This window comes from Wyeomyia smithii, chromosome 3, assembly GCF_029784165.1.
Source record: "Wyeomyia smithii strain HCP4-BCI-WySm-NY-G18 chromosome 3, ASM2978416v1, whole genome shotgun sequence".
Classification (NCBI taxonomy): domain Eukaryota; kingdom Metazoa; phylum Arthropoda; class Insecta; order Diptera; family Culicidae; genus Wyeomyia; species Wyeomyia smithii.
Genome location: NC_073696.1, coordinates 258552141 through 258572358, shown reverse-complemented (window position 1 = coordinate 258572358; position 20218 = coordinate 258552141). Strand labels below are relative to the sequence as shown.

General features: G+C 37.0%; 2 protein-coding genes across 2 annotated transcripts in view; one reads left to right on the top strand and one right to left on the bottom strand.

Moving 5' to 3' along the window:
* Window positions 1-20218, top strand: part of LOC129727628 (protein fem-1 homolog CG6966) — a 134191-nt gene that overhangs the window by 68723 nt on the left and 45250 nt on the right. The window lies entirely within an intron of this gene.
* On the bottom strand, window positions 7396-8229 carry LOC129727629 (uncharacterized). The gene is made up of 2 exons (XM_055685624.1): window positions 8127-8229; window positions 7396-8068 (listed from the first exon to the last, which is right to left on the bottom strand). Exons 1-2 carry the CDS (start codon window positions 8172-8174, stop codon window positions 7604-7606), a joined length of 513 nt encoding a protein of 170 aa, XP_055541599.1. The 5' UTR covers window positions 8175-8229; the 3' UTR covers window positions 7396-7603.

The following is a 20218-nucleotide window of genomic DNA, read 5'->3' as shown; positions in this document are numbered from 1 at the left end:
GGTCAGGGTTTAAGCACTTATATTTCAGTCTTTTTTAACAGAAATTTTATCATTTTTTATTAGAAACGCAGCCATTTTTATTTCAAATTTGATAGTTTCGTCGTGTTCCTTGGAGAATTTTACGTAAGAAACAGCTATAACTCCGAGATAATATGAGTCAGTCTCGAGATATAGCAGTTTTACTGAACCAGTTTTGATTTCCCCCATATTATGATAATCATTTCTATTGGAAAATGTCTGAACTACAGCACAAATAATGTTTAATTTTTTTTTTCTGGTTGTTACGGAGTCTAAAATATCTTCATTATTACCCGATCTGTTTTGCAGCTGTGTTGCCAAATTTTTCCCACGTTTAATCTATTCAATCAATGATTTTTAGTCTATCGAAAATATTAAAAAACATTTAAAACTAAATAAAAAGGAAACAAATTGTTGTTACGATTGTTTTTTTTTATTTTCTTCTCATATTTGTTCGTTTCATTATAATAAGAAAATTGAAACAAAATTATTTTTAATTTGCTATTACCGTAGAATAAAACAATATAAAACAATGCCGAAGAAAGTGCAATGAAGAGAGAAAAGGAGAGGCAGAAAAAAGTAATAGAGATAAACCGATAAGTTTAAATAGAATTTAGTTGTTCGGAGATAATTAAAAGAGAAAATGGCAACACTGCTGCAAAAAAAGAAAAAAATTATTATTCCTTGATAGGTAGAAAATTCCTGAAAATCATATGTTGGGCTGTTAGTTAGTTTAGTTTCAAATACCAAAATAATCAACACAGTCGGCCAATAATTTTTTTCCTGGTTTCCTTGGTTTATTTTCTCCAAAAATCATCAAGCAGTATTTCTCGGACATCTTATGTTTATAAATTGTTAGGAAAAGAAAAAAAAGGTTCGAACAAAACTATCGTTATTTTGGAGCAGAGAGGGGGCTCCCACAGAGCGGAGGGTATCCAATCGACACCAAAATTGGGATTTTTTCAAAGTGAACCAAGATGAATAATTCCTTCAACTTTGATCCAAATCCGTGATGGTCGATGGCAAGTTTGTACTGTTTTATGGTCACTTCATATGGAATGGCCCATAATGAAATACCAATGGCATTTCTCAGCGCCCCAAAATTATGTTATTGAAGCTGTTGATATTTTTGCACCACTCGCCAAGACGTTGTTGGTAGTGATTGTTTTTTGACCGCGGTCGGTACATTTATTAAAAACTAACTGACCCGGCAAACTTCGTCCCGCTTATTTTAGTGTTTAATTTAATAATTTTAAACATTCCAAATTCATTGATTCCTTGCGATTGGATTATATCGTTAAAAAATGATTGGTTTTATCGGAATGGCAACATCCTCGACTTTTGGCTTTTGTACATGACCTCTATTCCGGATATATATTGGGTGCATTTCAGTTATTTTCGTTGTTTTCCAGAAACTTAAAGTATACATCTTCTAATTCAAAATGGTGTCCGGGGTCAATGCTTGGCTTCCCTATATCATTTCGATTACGGACATATCCATATGTAGTAGTATTCGGTTATTTTTGGCTGTTTCCCAGAAGTTGCCATTTTTCAATTCAAACTGTTGTTGCATCATTCTGGATCCGGTGATACTCATATTGGGTGGTATTTGGTCACTTTGGACTATTTTTCAGAAAAGTAAGTCGCCATCTTGGATTTAAAAATGGCATTTGAAGACAATTTCTGGCCCCTGAGCGTCATTCTGGTTTAAGAAACACCCTTATTGGGTGTTATCGGCGGTTTTCCAGAAACCGGATGTCACCATCTTCGAATTCAAAATGGTGTCTGTGGTCGATTTTAGCTCCTGTGTATCATTCTGGTTCCGAAGATACTCATATTGTATGGAAATCGGCCATTTTTGGCTGTTTTTTAGAAACCGGAAGTTGCCATCTTACAATTCATAATGGTGTCTGAGGTCAATTTTCAGCTTCATTCTAGTTCCAGAGATACTCATATTGGGTGGTATTTGGTAACTTTAGGTTGTTTTCCGGACACCGGAAGTCGCCATCTTACAATTCAAAATGTTGTCTGAGGTCGATTTGAGGCTTCAGTGCGTCATGACAATCCCGGAAATACCCATATTAGGTGATATTTGGCCATTTGCCGCTGTTTTTCAGAAACCGGAAGTCGCCATCTTGGATTTCGAAATGGTATTTGGAGACATGCCAGAAGAAGGAAGAGTGTCGAAACATTATGGACATGTTTGTTACACCTAAAAACATTCACCTGCCAAATTTGGTTATATTTGCTTGATTGGTTCTCGAGCTGTGCGTAATTTGAGTTTCATTTGTATGGGACCCCTCCCTTATAGAAGAGAGAGGGGTGTCAAACCATTATATTTGTTACCCCTAAAAAAATCACCTACCAAATTTGGTTCCATTTAGTTCTCGAGATAAGCAAAAATTTGTGTTTCATTTGTTATGAACCCCTCCCTCACAGAAGAGGGAGGGGAGTCGAACCACTATGGACATACTTGTTACCTCTAAAAACATTCACATACCAAATGTAGTTGTATTTGGTTGATTGGTTTTCGAGTTGTGCGAAAATCGTGTTTCATTTGTATGGGACCCTCCCTTGTAGAAGAGGGAGGGGTGTCAAACCATTATGGATATGGTTGTTACCCCTAAAAACATCCACCTACCAAATTTGGTTCTTTTTACTTGGTTAGTTCTCGAGATATGCAGAAATTTGTGTTTCATGTGTATGGGACCCCTCCCTTCCAGAAGAGGGAAGGGTGTCGAATCAACATGGACATATTTGCTACTCCCAAAAACATCCACTTGCCAAATTTGGTTCCATTTGCTTGGTTAGTTTTCGAGATGTGCAGAAATTTGTGTTTCATTTGTATGGGACCCCTCCCTTGCAGAAGAGGGAGGGGTTTCGAACTATCTTAGTCACCTTTCCCGGCCCCTAAAACCCCTATATACAAAATTTCACGCCGATCGGTTCGGTAGTTTTCAAGCCTATATGAATCAGACAGGCAGAGCTGCATTTTTATATGTTTAGATATTTTACTTTCCTTGCCATTTTCCAATCCTTCAAACTCGCTCCTGAAACAAAAAATAAAATAAAAATGATTTGAAAGGTAACATACAGAAATGTTGCTGGGTTTCAATTCCTGTTAGGTCGCGCTGGACGCGTCGATTCTGGAGCACTCGGTTATCTAGCGTCTATTATGGAGTACTTGGAAGGTGCAGAAGTGCTGGAAATGAAAAAAAAATCAGCCAAAACGGCACATTTTGGCGCCCCAAAATCATACAATTGAAGTTGTTGATATTTTTCTACCACTCGTAAAAACGTTTGCTAACAGTGATAAAACTGTAGCAATCCTGCGTCAACCATGGATTCGTGTCTTGGGTACCATCCTCCTAAAATTTAGCATTCTGAGTTATATTTGGGTTCAAATTCAATTTTCGCCTTTTCAACCGTTTTTCAGTGAATTTAAACTTAATGTGGGGTTAATTTATGTTTTGGTCTTTTTTCTGGTTTCATGAGATATTTTTTCTTTCTAGCTTTCTAGGATTTTTTTATATCACGACCTTTCTATAATTTAGAACCGTTTTCTACGATTCTGGGCTCAATTTTCTTCATCTTCAATGTTTGGTTTTCTGGCCTATGAAGCGGTTTTTGATGTTTATTACTAGATTTAGGATTAAAAACTACTCCGGCTTTTCTGATCAGGTGTTATTCTAAGATCTTGAGCTCAACCTCGGGATCGCTTTTTATTCTAGTCTCTCCTGGCCTCTAGAAGCATTTTTGGCGTATTTCAGCTTAATTCAGGAATGCTTTCTATTCTGGCCTTTTCTGAAATTAAGAACCGTTTTCGCGATCCTGAACAAAATTTGGAATCAATTCCTATTTCAACCTTTGTTGGGCTTTAAACAAGTTTTCAAGTGATCCTTAGTTTAATATGCGATTATTTTCTGTTTTTTTTTTGGGGGGAATATTTTCCTTTTGGTCTTTAGAGTCGCTTTTTGATGAAACTCAGCACAATTCATTTCATTTTTTATTACGGTGTTTTGTGGCTTTTAGAAGCGTTATTCGGTGATTATGGTCTCAATATGAAAGCAATTATTAGTTTGGCTTTTTGTGGCTTTATGACACATTTATTAAGTTAAATTTTAAATAAATGAAGTGACTAGAATAAAATCATAGTTCAGTTGGATAGATTTATTTTTTATGAACAATTTTCTAGTGCGTTTTTAAATGAGTTCCCTTGCAAGTCAATTTCTCAATCAGTCATTGTTTTTTCTTTTATTTTCTCGTCCAATGTTATCGTACATGATTGATAAATGAACCGTTATTTTCTAAACTTGATTCCAATTTTTGTAGAATACCCTACAATGGAAAAGCATTTGAGGCTTGTTTGTATTTGAAACTTTAGAGAGAAAGTATATTGACATAAAGTAAGATAAAAGTTGTACAGCTGTAATGTGTGACATAATCTACGTACATATTTATATAAACTAAACAAACTTTGTAACTAATACTTTTTTCTCTTCGTTTCAGGTGAGTCACCGAAAGCGACTACTGCTGCAGTCATTCGTTGTTAGCTTTGCTTTCGACTACAAACGCACTCGCCAGGAGGAATGTGTCAACACAATATTGCACTCGCTCGGAACACGAGTGAAGATTGAGTAAACATGACGAAGCACTGGCAATTGGTATGATGACGGTGAATGTGATGGAATGAATGTAAACATATTAGAGTGGATTTTCGTTCGTTAAAGTACTAAATTAAAGTCGAAAACAGATTTTTCCCAACTTTTGTTTCCTGATTTAATCAACATCATAAACATGACTGAACTTTGAGTGCACTTTCGCCAGCCCAAACACCTTCGGATAATTGTGGCAAATATATATATATATATATATATATATATATATATATATATATATATATATATATATATATATATATATATATATATATATATATATATATATATATATATATATATATATATATATATATATATATATATATATATATATATATATATATATATATATATATATATATATATATATATATATATATATATATATATATATATATATATATATATATCCTAATCGCGCTTCAATTACCCCTAGCGTGTACCCTTTCATTCCAGTTCTGAATGTGTAAATGTTTACGCTCACCACACCACTGCACTGGCAGACTGCTCTGGAGTTTCGCTATTTATTCTGCCAAGCCGGTTTTAAATATTGAAATTAAGCATAATTACAAGCGCTCGGTCGTTTAGCGTGCCGTATTTGCTTGCTTGCTTTTTCATTTTTGAGCTCGAATCCAGTGAGCGGAAAAGAGACGGCCAAAGATTGAGGTTTCTGTTTTTTTTGTGTATTTCTCTGGCTTCATACATTCTGACTTCCATGTCTTTCAAGTGCAGTCCCGTAGAGCAGAGCTCGCTCGAGAATAACTGCGGGTAATTATTTTGACTCTCAAAAACGTACGGTTAAATCATAGTTCAGGGACTAAACCATAAGGGAAAAAGGCGTAAACCTGTCTAAACCGTTTCCAGTTGGTTCACTCGGTGATGCTTTGAACTTGTACCGGTTTGATTACGTTATCTTTACGGTAGTAATTATGAGGGTAATTGATCATCGGATCGGATCATCAACATTTCCTCAATAGGTTGAACCTTGAGGGAAATCTCTGTTAGGAGATCATCGTCGCTTTTGAAGGAGTATGAGGAATGGGGGTTTTGCAAGAGCTCTCACGCCTACCACTTTTTTTTTGAAACTTAGGTGACGCTTCAATTACTTTACTAACGAGGATCACGAAGGCTAACTCCTACTCAACTGCTTGAAATCCAAACCGGACACCATCGAATGTCTGTTGAAAGTATCGTTATATACCAGTGGACCGAAAAAAAAAACCAAAATCGTTGGAACAAAAAGTCAATTCGTTTGGAAGAGTTCCGAAAAAAATCTTCACATTTGTGAATCACCGGTTCACCTTAAATATCTTCTGGTTCGCCTCGATAAATCAGTTCAAAAACAGTAGTTCGCTTAAAACATGGATTATTTCTCCGCCTAAAATTAAAATGTGTTTGTTTCTAAGTTATATAGTTTTGTTATCAATGATCGCATTTTTTCAAGCCAATTAGTTCTATTCTAATTGCCTTTTTACTGAAAACTAGTCATCTGTTTGGCAACCTTCTTCCATCGTGTGTCTATTCTGCTAAGAATTACATCACATTTAGTCGGTCATTGCAATCGGTGCATCTGTCGCGGCGGGACCGACAGATTTCGCGGATTATTTTAAGAATACACCCAAACAGGAAGCAGAATCCCGCCGCCATCCATCTTGTATGATGATGCTGTGGCCTGTGTGGCTTCGGATAGTTTACGGAGCAGATTCTATCTACTTTCCCTTTAGCACTGAACACTATTGCCGCCGCTGCTGGGACTAAAATAGCGCGACTCAGTTTTCGCACTCAGAAGTGTTACAGCGAGAGCAATCTGCTAGTAGCAGCTGAGCTTGACCGTTGTTGTACGGTGGGATAAGGTGTGAAAAAAGTGGATACTTTTCTGTGATGATGATCCCTAAACTAAAAATTTAAAAATTGAAACTGATAATTTTCAGAAATATCAAAAAGCTTAGCATGTGATGCTCCGATTTTATCTGATCGCTTTAGACGAAATTTACTAAATGAGAGAGCTAGTTTTGAAATGTAAAATCAAAAGTTGAAACGTTAGTCGAACGGCCTAGGAAGGCTTTCGGTTTTGATGTCTGTGTTAGGGAAATTACTCATTTTCCCACTGTTTCCTCCCAAGAGTTGCAGACTTTTCAAAACCTTTAATGATATCTACCGCGTTTAGTTCGGTGAAGGGACGGAATCTTCCGCGTTTGTAAAAACCAATAATAAAATTGAAAAACATACACATTTTTTTTAATTCCAGTTTAAACTAGAGCATTACCATCTCTGAGTTATTTGATATTTCCATTAACGAGGCGAGTTAATCGCTTCGATACATCTTTGATTATCGATGTATCAATTTTGATAATTTTATTGACGTCTGTACTAGAGAAGATCGACCTCTTTTCTCTGCAGTAAATTTAAAAAGATTGTTTATAACGTTCATGTCGTAAACTTTGATTGTTGTCTAATCAGTAACATTTTTTTTAGTCACTTTAATTTTCTTTTCTTGTCGTTTTTATGTATATTTTTTTGAATATTTATTATCAGGTACCAAGAAGCGCAAATGCCATAATTAATTGTTTCTATATTTTATTGTGCACTCAAAAAGCAATAAATGTTCACTTAATAAAAATGCATTTATTCCAGTTAAATTGGACAAGGTTTTGATTATCAATTTACTGAACTTATTTAATTTTGTTGTCATCATTTTTTAAATTTTATTGTCATCGTTTCCGTTTAATTGACTCAGTTGTTCTTTTGTTCGCTTACAACTGAACGCTTTATTTTTACCAAAATTTTCAGCAAATTTTATTGTTCTTACGTTTTATTACATACATCCTGCCGCAAGCAATTTGGCGTGACTTCGTTCAAGTGCACAATAATTTTCCTTGGTAGCAATACATTCCTTAGAGCGAATAACTTTTCTTCTTCAAAACCTAAACCGATGCTTCCAGCTGCTGCTTCGGTTTAAACAACTCATCCAGAAAGCTCCGTATGCGTCCGATGAATCCCGCCGAACCGTCACCCGTTTGTGCTGGCCAAACCGGAGCCTGAGGGGACACGAGCGGAACTCCGTCGACGATGTTTATCGTTAGATTGGACAATCCAGTGGGTGGAATTTTAATCAAGTGATTTCCAACCTGGATATAGGATTCGTTGCTAGGGATGGAGCGTCGGCCACGTGAGTTTATGGTTAGGCCATCGATAACCGTTCCCATATCAATCGTAGCGTTTGTGTTTCGTCGGTTTCCTAACGCGATGGTGGCATTCACCGGTGGTCTCGGTGTACCGGTTGAAGCTGAGCCGGCATTGTTACTACTGCTGCTACCACTTGTGCTAGTGGGAATCCAGCTGTTCCATGGATAGAACCAGAATATTGGTCCCCCGTTGATTGCCGGAAGCTGCAACGAAAAGTTTTGTTGTAGAAAAAAATCTCGCTAATAGGTTATATAATCTTACCAATGTAACAACTATTCCAACCAAAAGACAGATGCTAACTTTGCTCATCTTGGTCTGATAATGTAGAAACGGTTTTGAACAGTAACGACTTTTATACTGGCTAGAATTCAAGTTTGCGATCTTTATTGCAAGGTTCAACAATTATTTGAACATCTGTTTTCGGTCGAGGGAAATTAAAATAATTCGAAGGAAGAACCGCCTTTACGGCTTGGTTTGACATCATTTCGCGTATCGTTACCGATCTGGTTATTCTCTCTAGCAATATAGACACCGTCTAACGAGTTACCGCATCTGACCAGTCCAGACCTCGACAAACATACAAAGACCCCCAGCGACGGTGTCGACAAACAGTACCGTGGAAGCGTAATTAATATACATAAAGCTCGAACATTAACCGAGCTGCTCGCAGCACCAGTTTATAGGTTATGACATAATTTGGTCTAGTTATGAATGCAATGCACTGCAGTTGCATGGCAGTTCTCGAGCGGCTTCGAATACCGTACCGTGGGGTGTTCTTTCTAAGTTTACACCCACATCATAACTGTTGTGAAGTGTTCAAGGTCATTCAGAGAAATTTGCTCGTAAATGTAATATCAAAACCCTCGAAAAATTTATGAGGCATTTCCTAGTCGCACAATTTGACGGTATTAATCTGCCTTATTTCATTTCACACGACCGACCGAAGCGAAATGCAACGAATTGTTTCATTGTTGCTAACTTTTCCCGCCTGCCACTGGCAGCTGTGCTGCTGCTGCTGTTGAGATGTGTATTGTATAGTGTCCTAAAATAGCAAATAAATGCTAATGCAGGAGTATCCGTATAAATAGCCGTATCACTCTTACAGACAAACTTCGTATGGTGGTTCTCGTTAACAAGAGTTGTTTACGTTGCAATTAGTGATATATACATTATACGTTTCCGTCACTGAAAAGGGAAGCTTTGGATCCCCCATCTGTAGTAACTCAAGTCACCTCTACAAACATCACTCCTTGTGAAGGGAAATACTCAACATTAGGTTTTAAATAGACTCATAACGGGAGAATATGATAAAAATAATACAACTTAACGAAATGTCAAATTTAAATGTTACATAAATTTTTGGATAGGTTGAAAAATATAAAAAGTTATAAAAAAATTATATGAGTAATAAAAATACAGTAGACCGAACAGACATAGGTCTTTGGAATCGGATGGACAAAGTGTTTTCGCTATAGAAAAATCATTAAAAAAGTTATAACCCAATCTTTTTGTAAAATTCTAATAAGCCAATCTTTTTCTAATATTATAATAATTCTAATATTCTAATAAGCTTTTGCACCATGAAGGTGCATCAACTCTTCAGTACATATGATAGCAGGTAAAATTTGCTACGAAGTACGCAACTGTACGGGTTGACGATAAGAAATCAACTGCTAACATTTCCATTATGCAGATGCTTTTCAATATAAACTTTAGTATGTGCCTGTGTGTCATTTCTTTTACCTTTTCGATATCTGTGTTAGGTAAATTAGCCAATTTTCAAGAGGTCTTAGAAGCATCTCAATTTAACTCTTCGGCGCAAGGAATAGACACAAAATGTGCTACGAAGGTCGTACAAACATCTGTATACGAAACAGCAAGAAGACACTGAATAACAAATCAACTCAATGTCCAAAAAACAGGAATCGACTGGAGAGAAGCGAGTAAAGGCGCTATAACCTTGGTTTTGAAACCCGAACATAAGGACCCCTTCAACCCTGCAAAGAGAAAAGACGAGCTGAACTTACCTGTGAGTTCCATAACAATCCAGAGACGACTTTTTGAACATGGATTCAGTGGTAAAAGCTTCAGGAAGGTTCCTATGCTCATACAGAAGCATCTTCTATCGAACTTGAAGTTGGTGTGAGTGATGCTGCAAAATTTAACTTTTTTTCTTGCATTTTAGAGACATGATGTCTTTGGTAAAGTTGTAGGTAATGTTGTGACTAAAAACTCTCCCCAAGACTGTTTATTCCAACTTCTCTTATTCTGAAGATAAAATATTTCATATTAAATCAGTCCTTAAAATTTGATTTTTCAAATATCTAAAAAATTGCAGCATGTAGAAGGCAACAATGTTTAGTATATGTTCGTGTATCATCCAGATACACATTTTGTGGAAGACACAAAAAATATAACTTCTACATAGACCGAATCATTACTAAAAATTTAAAGAGATACTGGAAGGGACAAACGTTTCAATCGACTTCGCAGAGTGATTGTAATATTAATTCATTTTGGTTTAATCCGCTGGTTTTTGCCTTTCTGTGATCTAGGGATGTACAAAAAATGATATTTGTTCTATAAATTTGGCAACTACTCGGTCTTCGTGGAAGCTATCTTTTTTGTGTCTTATACAAAGTTGTGTGTTTGAATGATATACGAATATATACTGTACATTGTTGCCTAATGCTATTGCTATTGAGATATTTAAATTTAATTTCAAGGAACGTCATATCTCCAAAACAAGAGTAGTCAGCAGAAAAGTATCTTCGGTAAAGTTTTTTGTGACAACATTGTCTACAATTTTGCTGAAGATATTATTTCCCTGAAAGGTAAGACTGAAAAGTTAGATTTTGCAGCGCTTTTTATACTAAATTTCTTCTAAAGAAAGTACGGTAAGGTAATTTTTTACGCGGTTTTTTTACGCGAGTTGCTTTCATTCATTACTCAAAAACGGTACAAGATATCGACCTCATTTCAATCACGTTTTCCGTTTTAGGCCACGAGTGATCATATATCAGTTTTCAAAAAAATTCACAAATTTTTGGTGTAAATACTCAAAATTTAAAATATTGCATTTTGGTCTCTAGATTGGCCACTATCTTATTCAAACGAGGTTTAAACGTTTTAGGAAGGTTTTCTTTGTTATATTTGCAACTCAAAAAAGTCGTTTTTTACGCGGGCCCATACAAATTTGGAACGCATCCCTCGCAAAAAACGATCTTACTGTGGAACCAATAAATTCAGGTTTTTTCTACACGGAAGATACGTTCCAAATTTGTATAGAACCGCGTAAAAAGACTAAATTGAGTTAAAGAAAAATAAGGTAGAAATCTATCCCAATATGTTTAAATTTTGACTGTACATGATAGTGGTCTGTCTCAAGTTCAAAATGCTATACAGGTCGGACTCGATTATAAAGAGACTCCATTATATATTGACTCGATTATATATGATTTGATTATATATAATTTTAGACTCGATTATATATAGAAGCAAAAAAATTTTTTCTCTTGAATTTCAAATACGACGTATCTAGAGCTAATATATCGTAATAGAATATCTACAAAATACGTAACGCTTGATAAAATAGGAAAAAATAGAAAAAAAAATTAATTTTGAAAATTGTTTAAGAAAATCTGAAAATAAAAAAACTGAAATTACTTTAACAAAAATACCTGGATAAAAATCATTACAAAAATAAAAAAAAGGAAAAATAATTGTTTTTAAAAATTTGAAAAATTTAATACAAACAAGTTGACAAATCTACATATACTTTTATATTTTTGTAAATATTTTTTCTTTAAATTTGACTGCAATTTCATCAAGAATAACTACAAGATATGTATTTCTTTTGTAATAAATGTTTTTTCTGACTTTTGGGGGGATGAATCAAAAATAAAATTCTTATTTATCCAAAAACAACAAACCATTTATGAAAAATTAATATAAAACATTTTTTCTCCGATTCGATTATATATAAAATTCGATTATATATAGTGAAAAAAAATCGGAGACTATATATAATCGAGTCCGACCTGTACTATAAATTTCAGTATTTACACCAAAAACTGAGCGGTTTTTTCGTTGGTTGATTTCTTCGTTAACTCAAAAACTGTACGAGATATCTCTTTCCAATCACGTTTTCCGTGTTAGCTCACAAGCAATTATAGATCAGATTTTGAAAAAATCCCAATTTTCGGTGTGAATAATGAAAATGTATAACATTCAGTCAAAGTTCAAACGTTCTGGGACGGTTTTCTACGTTATTTTCTCAACTCATTTTAGTCTCGTTATATAAATATCTGATAAAAAAAATCGAAAAATCATCCTTGCCAAGAAAATTTCCCTGGCAGCCTTTCTTGATATTGAGGGAGCATTTGATAATGTGTCTCACAACTCAATGAAAATAGCCATGCAAAGACATGGCATAGACAGGACAGGCATAGACAGGAGCACAACAAAGTGGATTCATGCTATGCTACTAAGTCTCGAAATAACGGCTAAACTCGGTGGCACGTCCCTAACAAGAAAAACTACAAAAGGATGCCCTCAAGGAGGGATATTATCCCCCCTGTTATGGTCAATAATCGTAGACGATCCTCTTCGGAGCCTATCGGAAAACGGCTTCGAAGTGATAGGCTTTGCGGACGACATAGTGATTTTAGTTAGGGGGAAGCACGACTGCGTGATTTCTAAAAGAATGCAAACTGCACTTAATCTCACAGCTCAATGGTGCAGGCGAGAGGGGTTGAGTGTAAAACCATCCAAAACAATAAGGCGTTGTTCCTTTCTTTCGAAAAAGGAAATACATTATTCCTAAATTGCGATTGGAAGACACCGATATAAAGCTTTCCACTGAAGTCGAATATTTGGGAATCATACTTGACCTGAAACTAAACTGGAACACTCAAATCGAACAAACAGTCACCAAGGCCACCAACGCCCTATGGGTATGCAGCCGAGCCTTTGGAAAAAGCTGGGGTCTCAAACCCAGCATGATACATTGGATATATAAAACAATAATCATACCCAGCCCAAAACCACTGAAACATCCAACCAAGCTAAGCCAGGTAAAATCCAACGATTGGTCTGTGCATCGATTTGTGGAGCTATGAGAAGCACTCCATCAAAAGCCCTAGATGCAATACTTTACCTTCTTCCACGTCATCAGGTGGTTTAACTAGAAGCGGAAAAAGTGCTCTAAGGCTAAATCGTCAGTACAACCTAAAAGAAGGAGATCTAACAGGACGGCTAAGAATACTGGAAGATTTCCAAATAAATAATCTAATAAAAAGTAAGGAGGATTGGCTAGAGAGGAAACCAAATTTCGAAATTCCCTACAGAATATTAGAGATAGAACGAGAAAGTTGGCAACAAGGTGGACCCACAATTCGGGACGGTTCACTTTGCTTCTACACAGGCGGTTCCGTGGGAGCGGGATTCACAGGACCAGGAATTAATAATTTTTTTCCCATGGGACACTGGCCAACAGTATTCCAGGCGGAAATATACACGATAATAGAATGCACGAATACGTGTCTGAAAAGAAATTATCGACACGCAAATATTTGCATTTTCTGTCATAGTCAGGCAGCACTTGAAGCCCGGAATTCTCCTTTCTGTCACTTTAAACTAATGTGGGAATGCATCCTGTCGCTCCGAAGGTTAGCTATGAAAAACCAGGTTAACTTATACTGGGTTCCTGGTCATTGTGGAATCGATGGAAACGAGAATGCCGACTTACTAGCCAGACAAGGGTCGTCCACTAACTTTGTTGGCCCAGAACCTTTCTGTGGAGTCTCCCAGAGCGCTCTGAAAGCTGAACTTGGTGAATGGGATAAAGCGGCCATCAAAGCAAACTGGGATGTCATAACCGGATTTCGATAATCTAAAAGATTCATGGAGCAAAATCACGAGAAAAGCCTCGTGCTGCTCAGGGTAAATGAGAAAGACCCGAGAGGACATTCACAGGTCTTATTACAGGGCACTGTCCGAGTAAGTATCATCTCAAGAAGATAGGTAAACTTGATGATGATAAATGTCACCTTTGTGGCATCGAAAGCGAAACTTCAGAACATCTACTCTGCGAAAGCTGAGTATTAATACAACGCAGATTGCGTATCTTCGGCAAGGGACACATAGAACCTACCGAAATTTGGAGGCAAAGACCCGGTTAGGTAATAAACTTCATACGAATGGGAATGGGATAAATGTGCAATGTAGCATGGACATCAACTCACCGAATAGTGATGTACCTGCTCGTACGCACTTAGAGTAAGTTGAAGCATACCACAATAGATAAAAAAATGCTCGCAGTGGTTCAGTCTTCTACAAGGGAAAAAATTCAATAGGGTAACCGCTCCTATATTCATCTCAGTACCTATATTCATCTCATCACGCCTTTTAGATCAACTTATCGTCAAATTTTACCATATTTTCAACGTAAAACTTTCAGCCACTTGAGAAAATCGAGAAGTAAATAGATTTACTTTCAAAAATTTGTCGAAATTTGACGGTAAATTGGACAAATGAGAGAAATAAGCTGAATATAGGTGCACCAAGCTGTTGAGATGATTAATGGAGCGATTACCCTATCTTATGCATTTTTTTCTACAAAACACTCTACGCACTGTAAGCTAACTAAAAATAGTGGAGAAAAAAAATTAATTAAATAAAATTTTTCCAAAAACAAAACTTTTGTTCAATTTTTATGAGGTGTTCAAGCTACCAGTTGCTCTTGTCACAACGTTTCTCTACTTTTTAGACTCCATATGCGTACGACGGATGAACTTATGAATTGGAGACTGGCAGAAAATGCAATGTGCAATATATACGACAGTATGTGGTGTTATTTGAGTGGAGATGAAGCTTATTGCTTTTTTAGGTAACAAATTTGTTACAAGAAAGATAATTTGTCGTTGTTACTTTTGAAGTGATTAGTGAAAATGTCTCGTATAGTAAGACCAACATTAAATAATCGTCTTTTCATAACGTCCACAAAGAACTACGCGCAGCATGGATTCATGCCAAACCGCTCAGTTTGTACTAACTTGCTTGCATATATTTCTAGGTGCATTTTACATATCGAACAAAAAGCGCAAATTGATGTCATTTTAACCGATTTGGAGGCAGCATTCGACCGAATCAACCATGGCATATGTATTATTGCGTAGAATTTCTCGACTAGGAGAATCGCGTCGGGACACTACGTACTTCCGTCGTAATTCACTAATAAATCTGGAGTTCCGCAAGGTAGCAATATGGGGCCTTTACTCTTCGCGCTATAGGTTGGTATATGCTGATGATTCAAAGTTGTATCTGGTAGTTCGTACAATCGACGACTGTCGTCGATTGCAAGGTATGCTAAATATTTTCGTCGCCTGGTGCCGTAGGAACTGGCTGGAAATTAGCATTGGAAAATGTGAAGTCATGACATTCCACCGTTTTTTGCATATATTATATTCGAATACCGAATTGATGGACTTGAGCTGAAAAGAGCTGACCGTGTTCATTGCGACCTTGGCATTCTACTTGACGCTAGGCACAATTTTTCCTCACATCATGCGAGCCCGATATCAAAGGCGACTCGACAGCTGAGATTTGTTGCAAAATCGGCCATGACTTCGAAGATCCTCACTGCTTAAAAGCTTTATATTGCTTACTAGTACGACCACTACTTGAAAATTGTAGCTTCATTTGGTACCTCCATCAGTTAATTTGGTGTCTGCGGATTGAACGTGATCAGAGGAGATTTGTCCGACTTGCTTTACGCGACTTACCCTGGCGTGATCCAGATAACCTTCCATCGTACCCTGACCGCTGTCGATTACTTGGGCTTGACATGCTTGAACGTCTTAGGCTGTATTTGTCACCACAATGCTGAACGGCGAAATAGATTCACCGACTCTCCTGTTCCAGCTAAACTTCCGTGCCTTTCAGCGATCCTTACGATTAACTGGCCTGCTACACGCCGCATTTCATCGTACATCGTTTGGATTCAACGAACCTACCACTGCTGCAATTAGGACCTTTTCCATCGTGGAAGAACTATTTGGGATTGGCGAACCATCCCGCAAGTTTGTGTTTAAGTTGTACAAATATGTTGTCGGATAAATTATAGTAAACAGGTCGGAAGTTTTAAGCCTACGAAATCTACTTTTCGTGACGTTTAATTCTAGTTTAAGTTTCAACAGAAAATATCACAGCATAGTTAAAAAAGATGTAGTCCTTCGTAAAAATTACAAAACTGTTGACAATATCGAAAATATCAAAAATGTTAAAAATGCTATAGAAATTTCAAAAAATCATACATTTGAATTGTGTTAGATACTTAAAAAAGGTATACAGTAGAAAATATGTTTAATTGCTAGCTTGCCTTACTCTTTGTTAATCGATTTCACAGAAGCGTACGATTCAGTCAAACAAAACTGGCTTTGTTGTTCATATTTTTTGTGGATGGGAAACTTTGATATCAAAGTTCTACATATAGAAAATATAACGCGCTGCAAGTACAACTTACTTTACCAATGAATTTAGGTTCCAAGCTTTGAGCTTTCATTCCTGAACCTTACAACAGAATTCTTAGTAACACTGTACATAAGACAGGCCCCATATTAGGAGCGGCCAAAATTACCAAAATCGAATTTCATATTCAGGAAGTTTTGAGCGCATGTTTTTTTTTATAATTTCATGGTACTATGTACGGTTCATGTTGAAAAACACCCCCAAAGCTCTCTCTTTCAGAAATGGAGAGAAATAGCTTTTCTCGATATCTTGGAATATAAAGCAATCTACTAATGCTGTTATGGTATGTTTGCATATAACTTAGAGCTTATTTTGTTAGTTTCCTTAAACTGAAAGAGTAACGGATTTGAAGCTCCCAGAGTCTGCAGTAGGCCACATCGAAAATATGTAAAATTTTCATAATTTTGACCATCAAAAATCTATGAAAAAAGTTTGCGGAAAATTTGCATTTTTTTAGAAGGAAATGATTAAAAGTTGTCCTTTTTTTGTTTGTTTTAACTTTTGAGTGACATTACCGATTTTTTTGGTTCAAAATACATCTAGGAAACGTAAAAATGAATAATTCTTCATTTGTTTACATTGCACAATATAAAGTGTATGAACGGAGTGCGTTGAAATGCCGCACAGTATAAGTGCCTGCCGGGTTCGTCGCTTCTTCGGAAAACTCATTCAAGTCTCTGCAAATTTATCTTTGCTAGGGGCAGAAAACTCGCAGAAATGGTTACAAAACTATAATTTTTTTCCAATTCAAGCACTAGGGCAAATCCTGTGTTTGCCAGTCAGTGTAATCAATGAACAAGTTGCTAAATTACACTGCCAATTCCCTACAACCATGTGAACCAATTGTGGTTGACCCCCAAATCGGCTAGTTTACAGTTTTATTCCAATTACCCGCTAGCAACACCGCCAAGCAATATCGATACAATCCATTACGAGCTACTGTAGCTATGCAACTGCAAGAAACCAACTTCTCCCTAGTGTAGTGTTAATTACAATAAAATAATAATAACAGACCCTATCGTTGTCCAACCGGGTACAAGACAAAGTTTGGGGTCGATTGATGGCATGGTCAACGATAATAACGCTGGCGCGCGTGCACCCAGCTCTAGACTTTCGCCGACAAACTACAATCGCCGCTAAAATACAAAAGTCCAGCTGTACATTTAGCAGAATGTTGCATACTACACCTAATAGCTTTACCGCACAAATTTCCAATGAATGGCCACGATAGTTGTACAGATTTGGCTGTGCGTGGCGAGGAGGGATTGTTGTGTTTACTAGTTTACTATCCACCAAACTCGTTACGCACTGTGCATACAGATTTGCACAATACATGCGTTTGACAATCGTTGCGCGGAAATAAGTCAATTAGAGTGCAGTAAATTTGCGTAAACTGGGGAGCCGCTGATGCGTTGAGTTGATAGAGTTTGCTCCCGCTTCGAAATCCGGCCTGATTGGTCCCAACCGGAACAATCAAACCGTAATGTAACGAGTGGCACTAGAAATCGTTCGGTCGGTTTTGGACACGACGTTGTGTGTGTGTCCTTCGAATAGCGAACGCAATTGCAGTTCACTTCAGCAGAGATGACGTTCACCGGGGTAATCATTACGGAGGTATAATATAATTTAAACTTCGAACGATCGGTAATTTATTTGTCTAATGATGCTGTTTGCTTTGCGTTACACAGGCAGGAGGCGGCACAGCGGTGGCGCGCCATTAAATCAATATTTTCTGTAATTCAAGGATGGGCTAATATTTCCTTGTTGGACGTAGCAAAGCTCGAAACGATTATTTTGCTTGATTTTCGATAGTTTTTATTGAAGAAGTGTCTCATGTTAGTTCTAAGCAGAATGAGAGTTTTACAAAAACTCTCGTATTCTAGACTCAGATCTTCTAAATTGAGGAAACCATGTTACTACCCTTGACTTTCTACGATGGATATTCAAATTCCAACGATTGTTTACGTTCTGTTTTCCTGGAGTTTTTATTATTCAGTTCGGACTAAAAAGCAGCAATAAATCTTCTGTTTAGCGATAGAGAAAATATCCCGAGAAACGAAATTGGCAATAACCCTTCGCTAGTGAATTATAATAAACTGAGCTACTCTGAGAGGATATTATCGGTTACCGCATGATAATTAATTGGATACTTACATGGCAGATAGTTATTGAGTAGGAAAAGTGCATAATATTAGTAGCTACTGGAAACCTGTTTATTTACTGTCACCTATACTGAATGTTTCATGAACAACACGAATCATTCATTAATTCTATTAGTGGCAAACAAAAAAACATTCACTAAAGCTATCGCATATGTTCCTTTCTAGCTTCGAAATCGTGCAGGAATATTAAATTACTAATCGACAAAACAACAACAAAGACATGGACGTCGACACGCGTTCAGTATGGATCGTAGTACGGAACGTAGCATTCCTTTGCCCATAAAACGACTTTTGCCAAGCCGGTTTAGCTGACAGGCAGACTAAGGAACGTTGTTGATCTTTGTTTGCCTCACGTATGTGCCTGTACTGACAGACCCGCGAACAGCTGATTCGAATTCGTTGCTTTCATCCTCCTGATAATAACGGCTGTTCGACACTAAGGCGATGTAATTTGTCATGACAGAGATATAGTGAGATATAGTTGGGTGTCATTTCAGCTCTCTTTATATAGAAAAAACTGTATCTGAGCTTCTGTTTCTCACAAAGGAAAAATACATGACACATGACTGCAAGCTGGTCGATACTTAAACTTGTAATCAAATCGAACAGATAAACTGCACCTAAACTCAGGTGCAAATCTGTTGTCGATCGTGTTACTTTCGCTTCAAAATTGTAGGAAATATTCTCAACCTAAGGAAAACGATTTTCATGATTTTTTGTTTATTCTGAGTGTTGGTTAAAGTTCCATCTTAAGACGCTGGCGGAATTCTTTCTACTCTTGACATAGAGGGGCTTACCGTAAAAACTCCACAAATACCAAAATTAATCATCCGAGATTTCTTGTTTGCTTGGAAAGCGCTTCCATAACGTATGCTTGAGCTGATGTTATAGAATTGCTTTCACATAACATTCGTTATATGTGTAGCATTTACTAAGAATTTGATATGATGAAAATAATTGTTCGTTGCTTCATGGCCATCACCAATTTCCTCTGTAAAACTTTTCTTCAAATGAAATTGTTCTAATTTGATGTTTGTCCTTCTTTCCTTCCTTCCAGGTAAAACGAGCTCCTGCGTAACCAAAACCACCCCTTTCGTAAGTAGGTAACGACTCAACTTTTGGCAGTGTCCTATTCGATGCGAAGCAGCGTTTTCAGGGTTAATTTCCATTTCATTCGTCATTGAAAGTTCGCATCTAGCCTCCTCCTATCCCCGTGTATGTGTCCTTTTCTTTCCACGCCAACAGATTATCGCTGTAAATAAATTACCAAATCATTTCCCAGCGCACCTTTTAAAAGTATAATTTTCATGATTGAGCAAACTAATCTATGACCCCACCCCATCACCAGTCACTTTCTCGTGACGTTAAACGTTATCGCGCTTTCGCTGCCCCACAACCCGTGCAGAACAGGGAGCCAATCCGAATCGACTCTTCTACATCGGAGGTAAACTTTGGCGAAGGATAGAACCCCCAAACGGCTCTGTCGAGACTGTGTCAAGGACGTTGGCAGCACCCAAAGGACACCGGAAAAGTTGGGGCTCCACTTTTTGGCAGTTTTCCAACCCCACCACCATCATCGGAAAGCGGTGATATAATTCCGAGTCTAACCTTTTTCGGTTTGTGTTCTTTTTTTTTCCTGCTATTTTTCCTCGCAATGTTGGT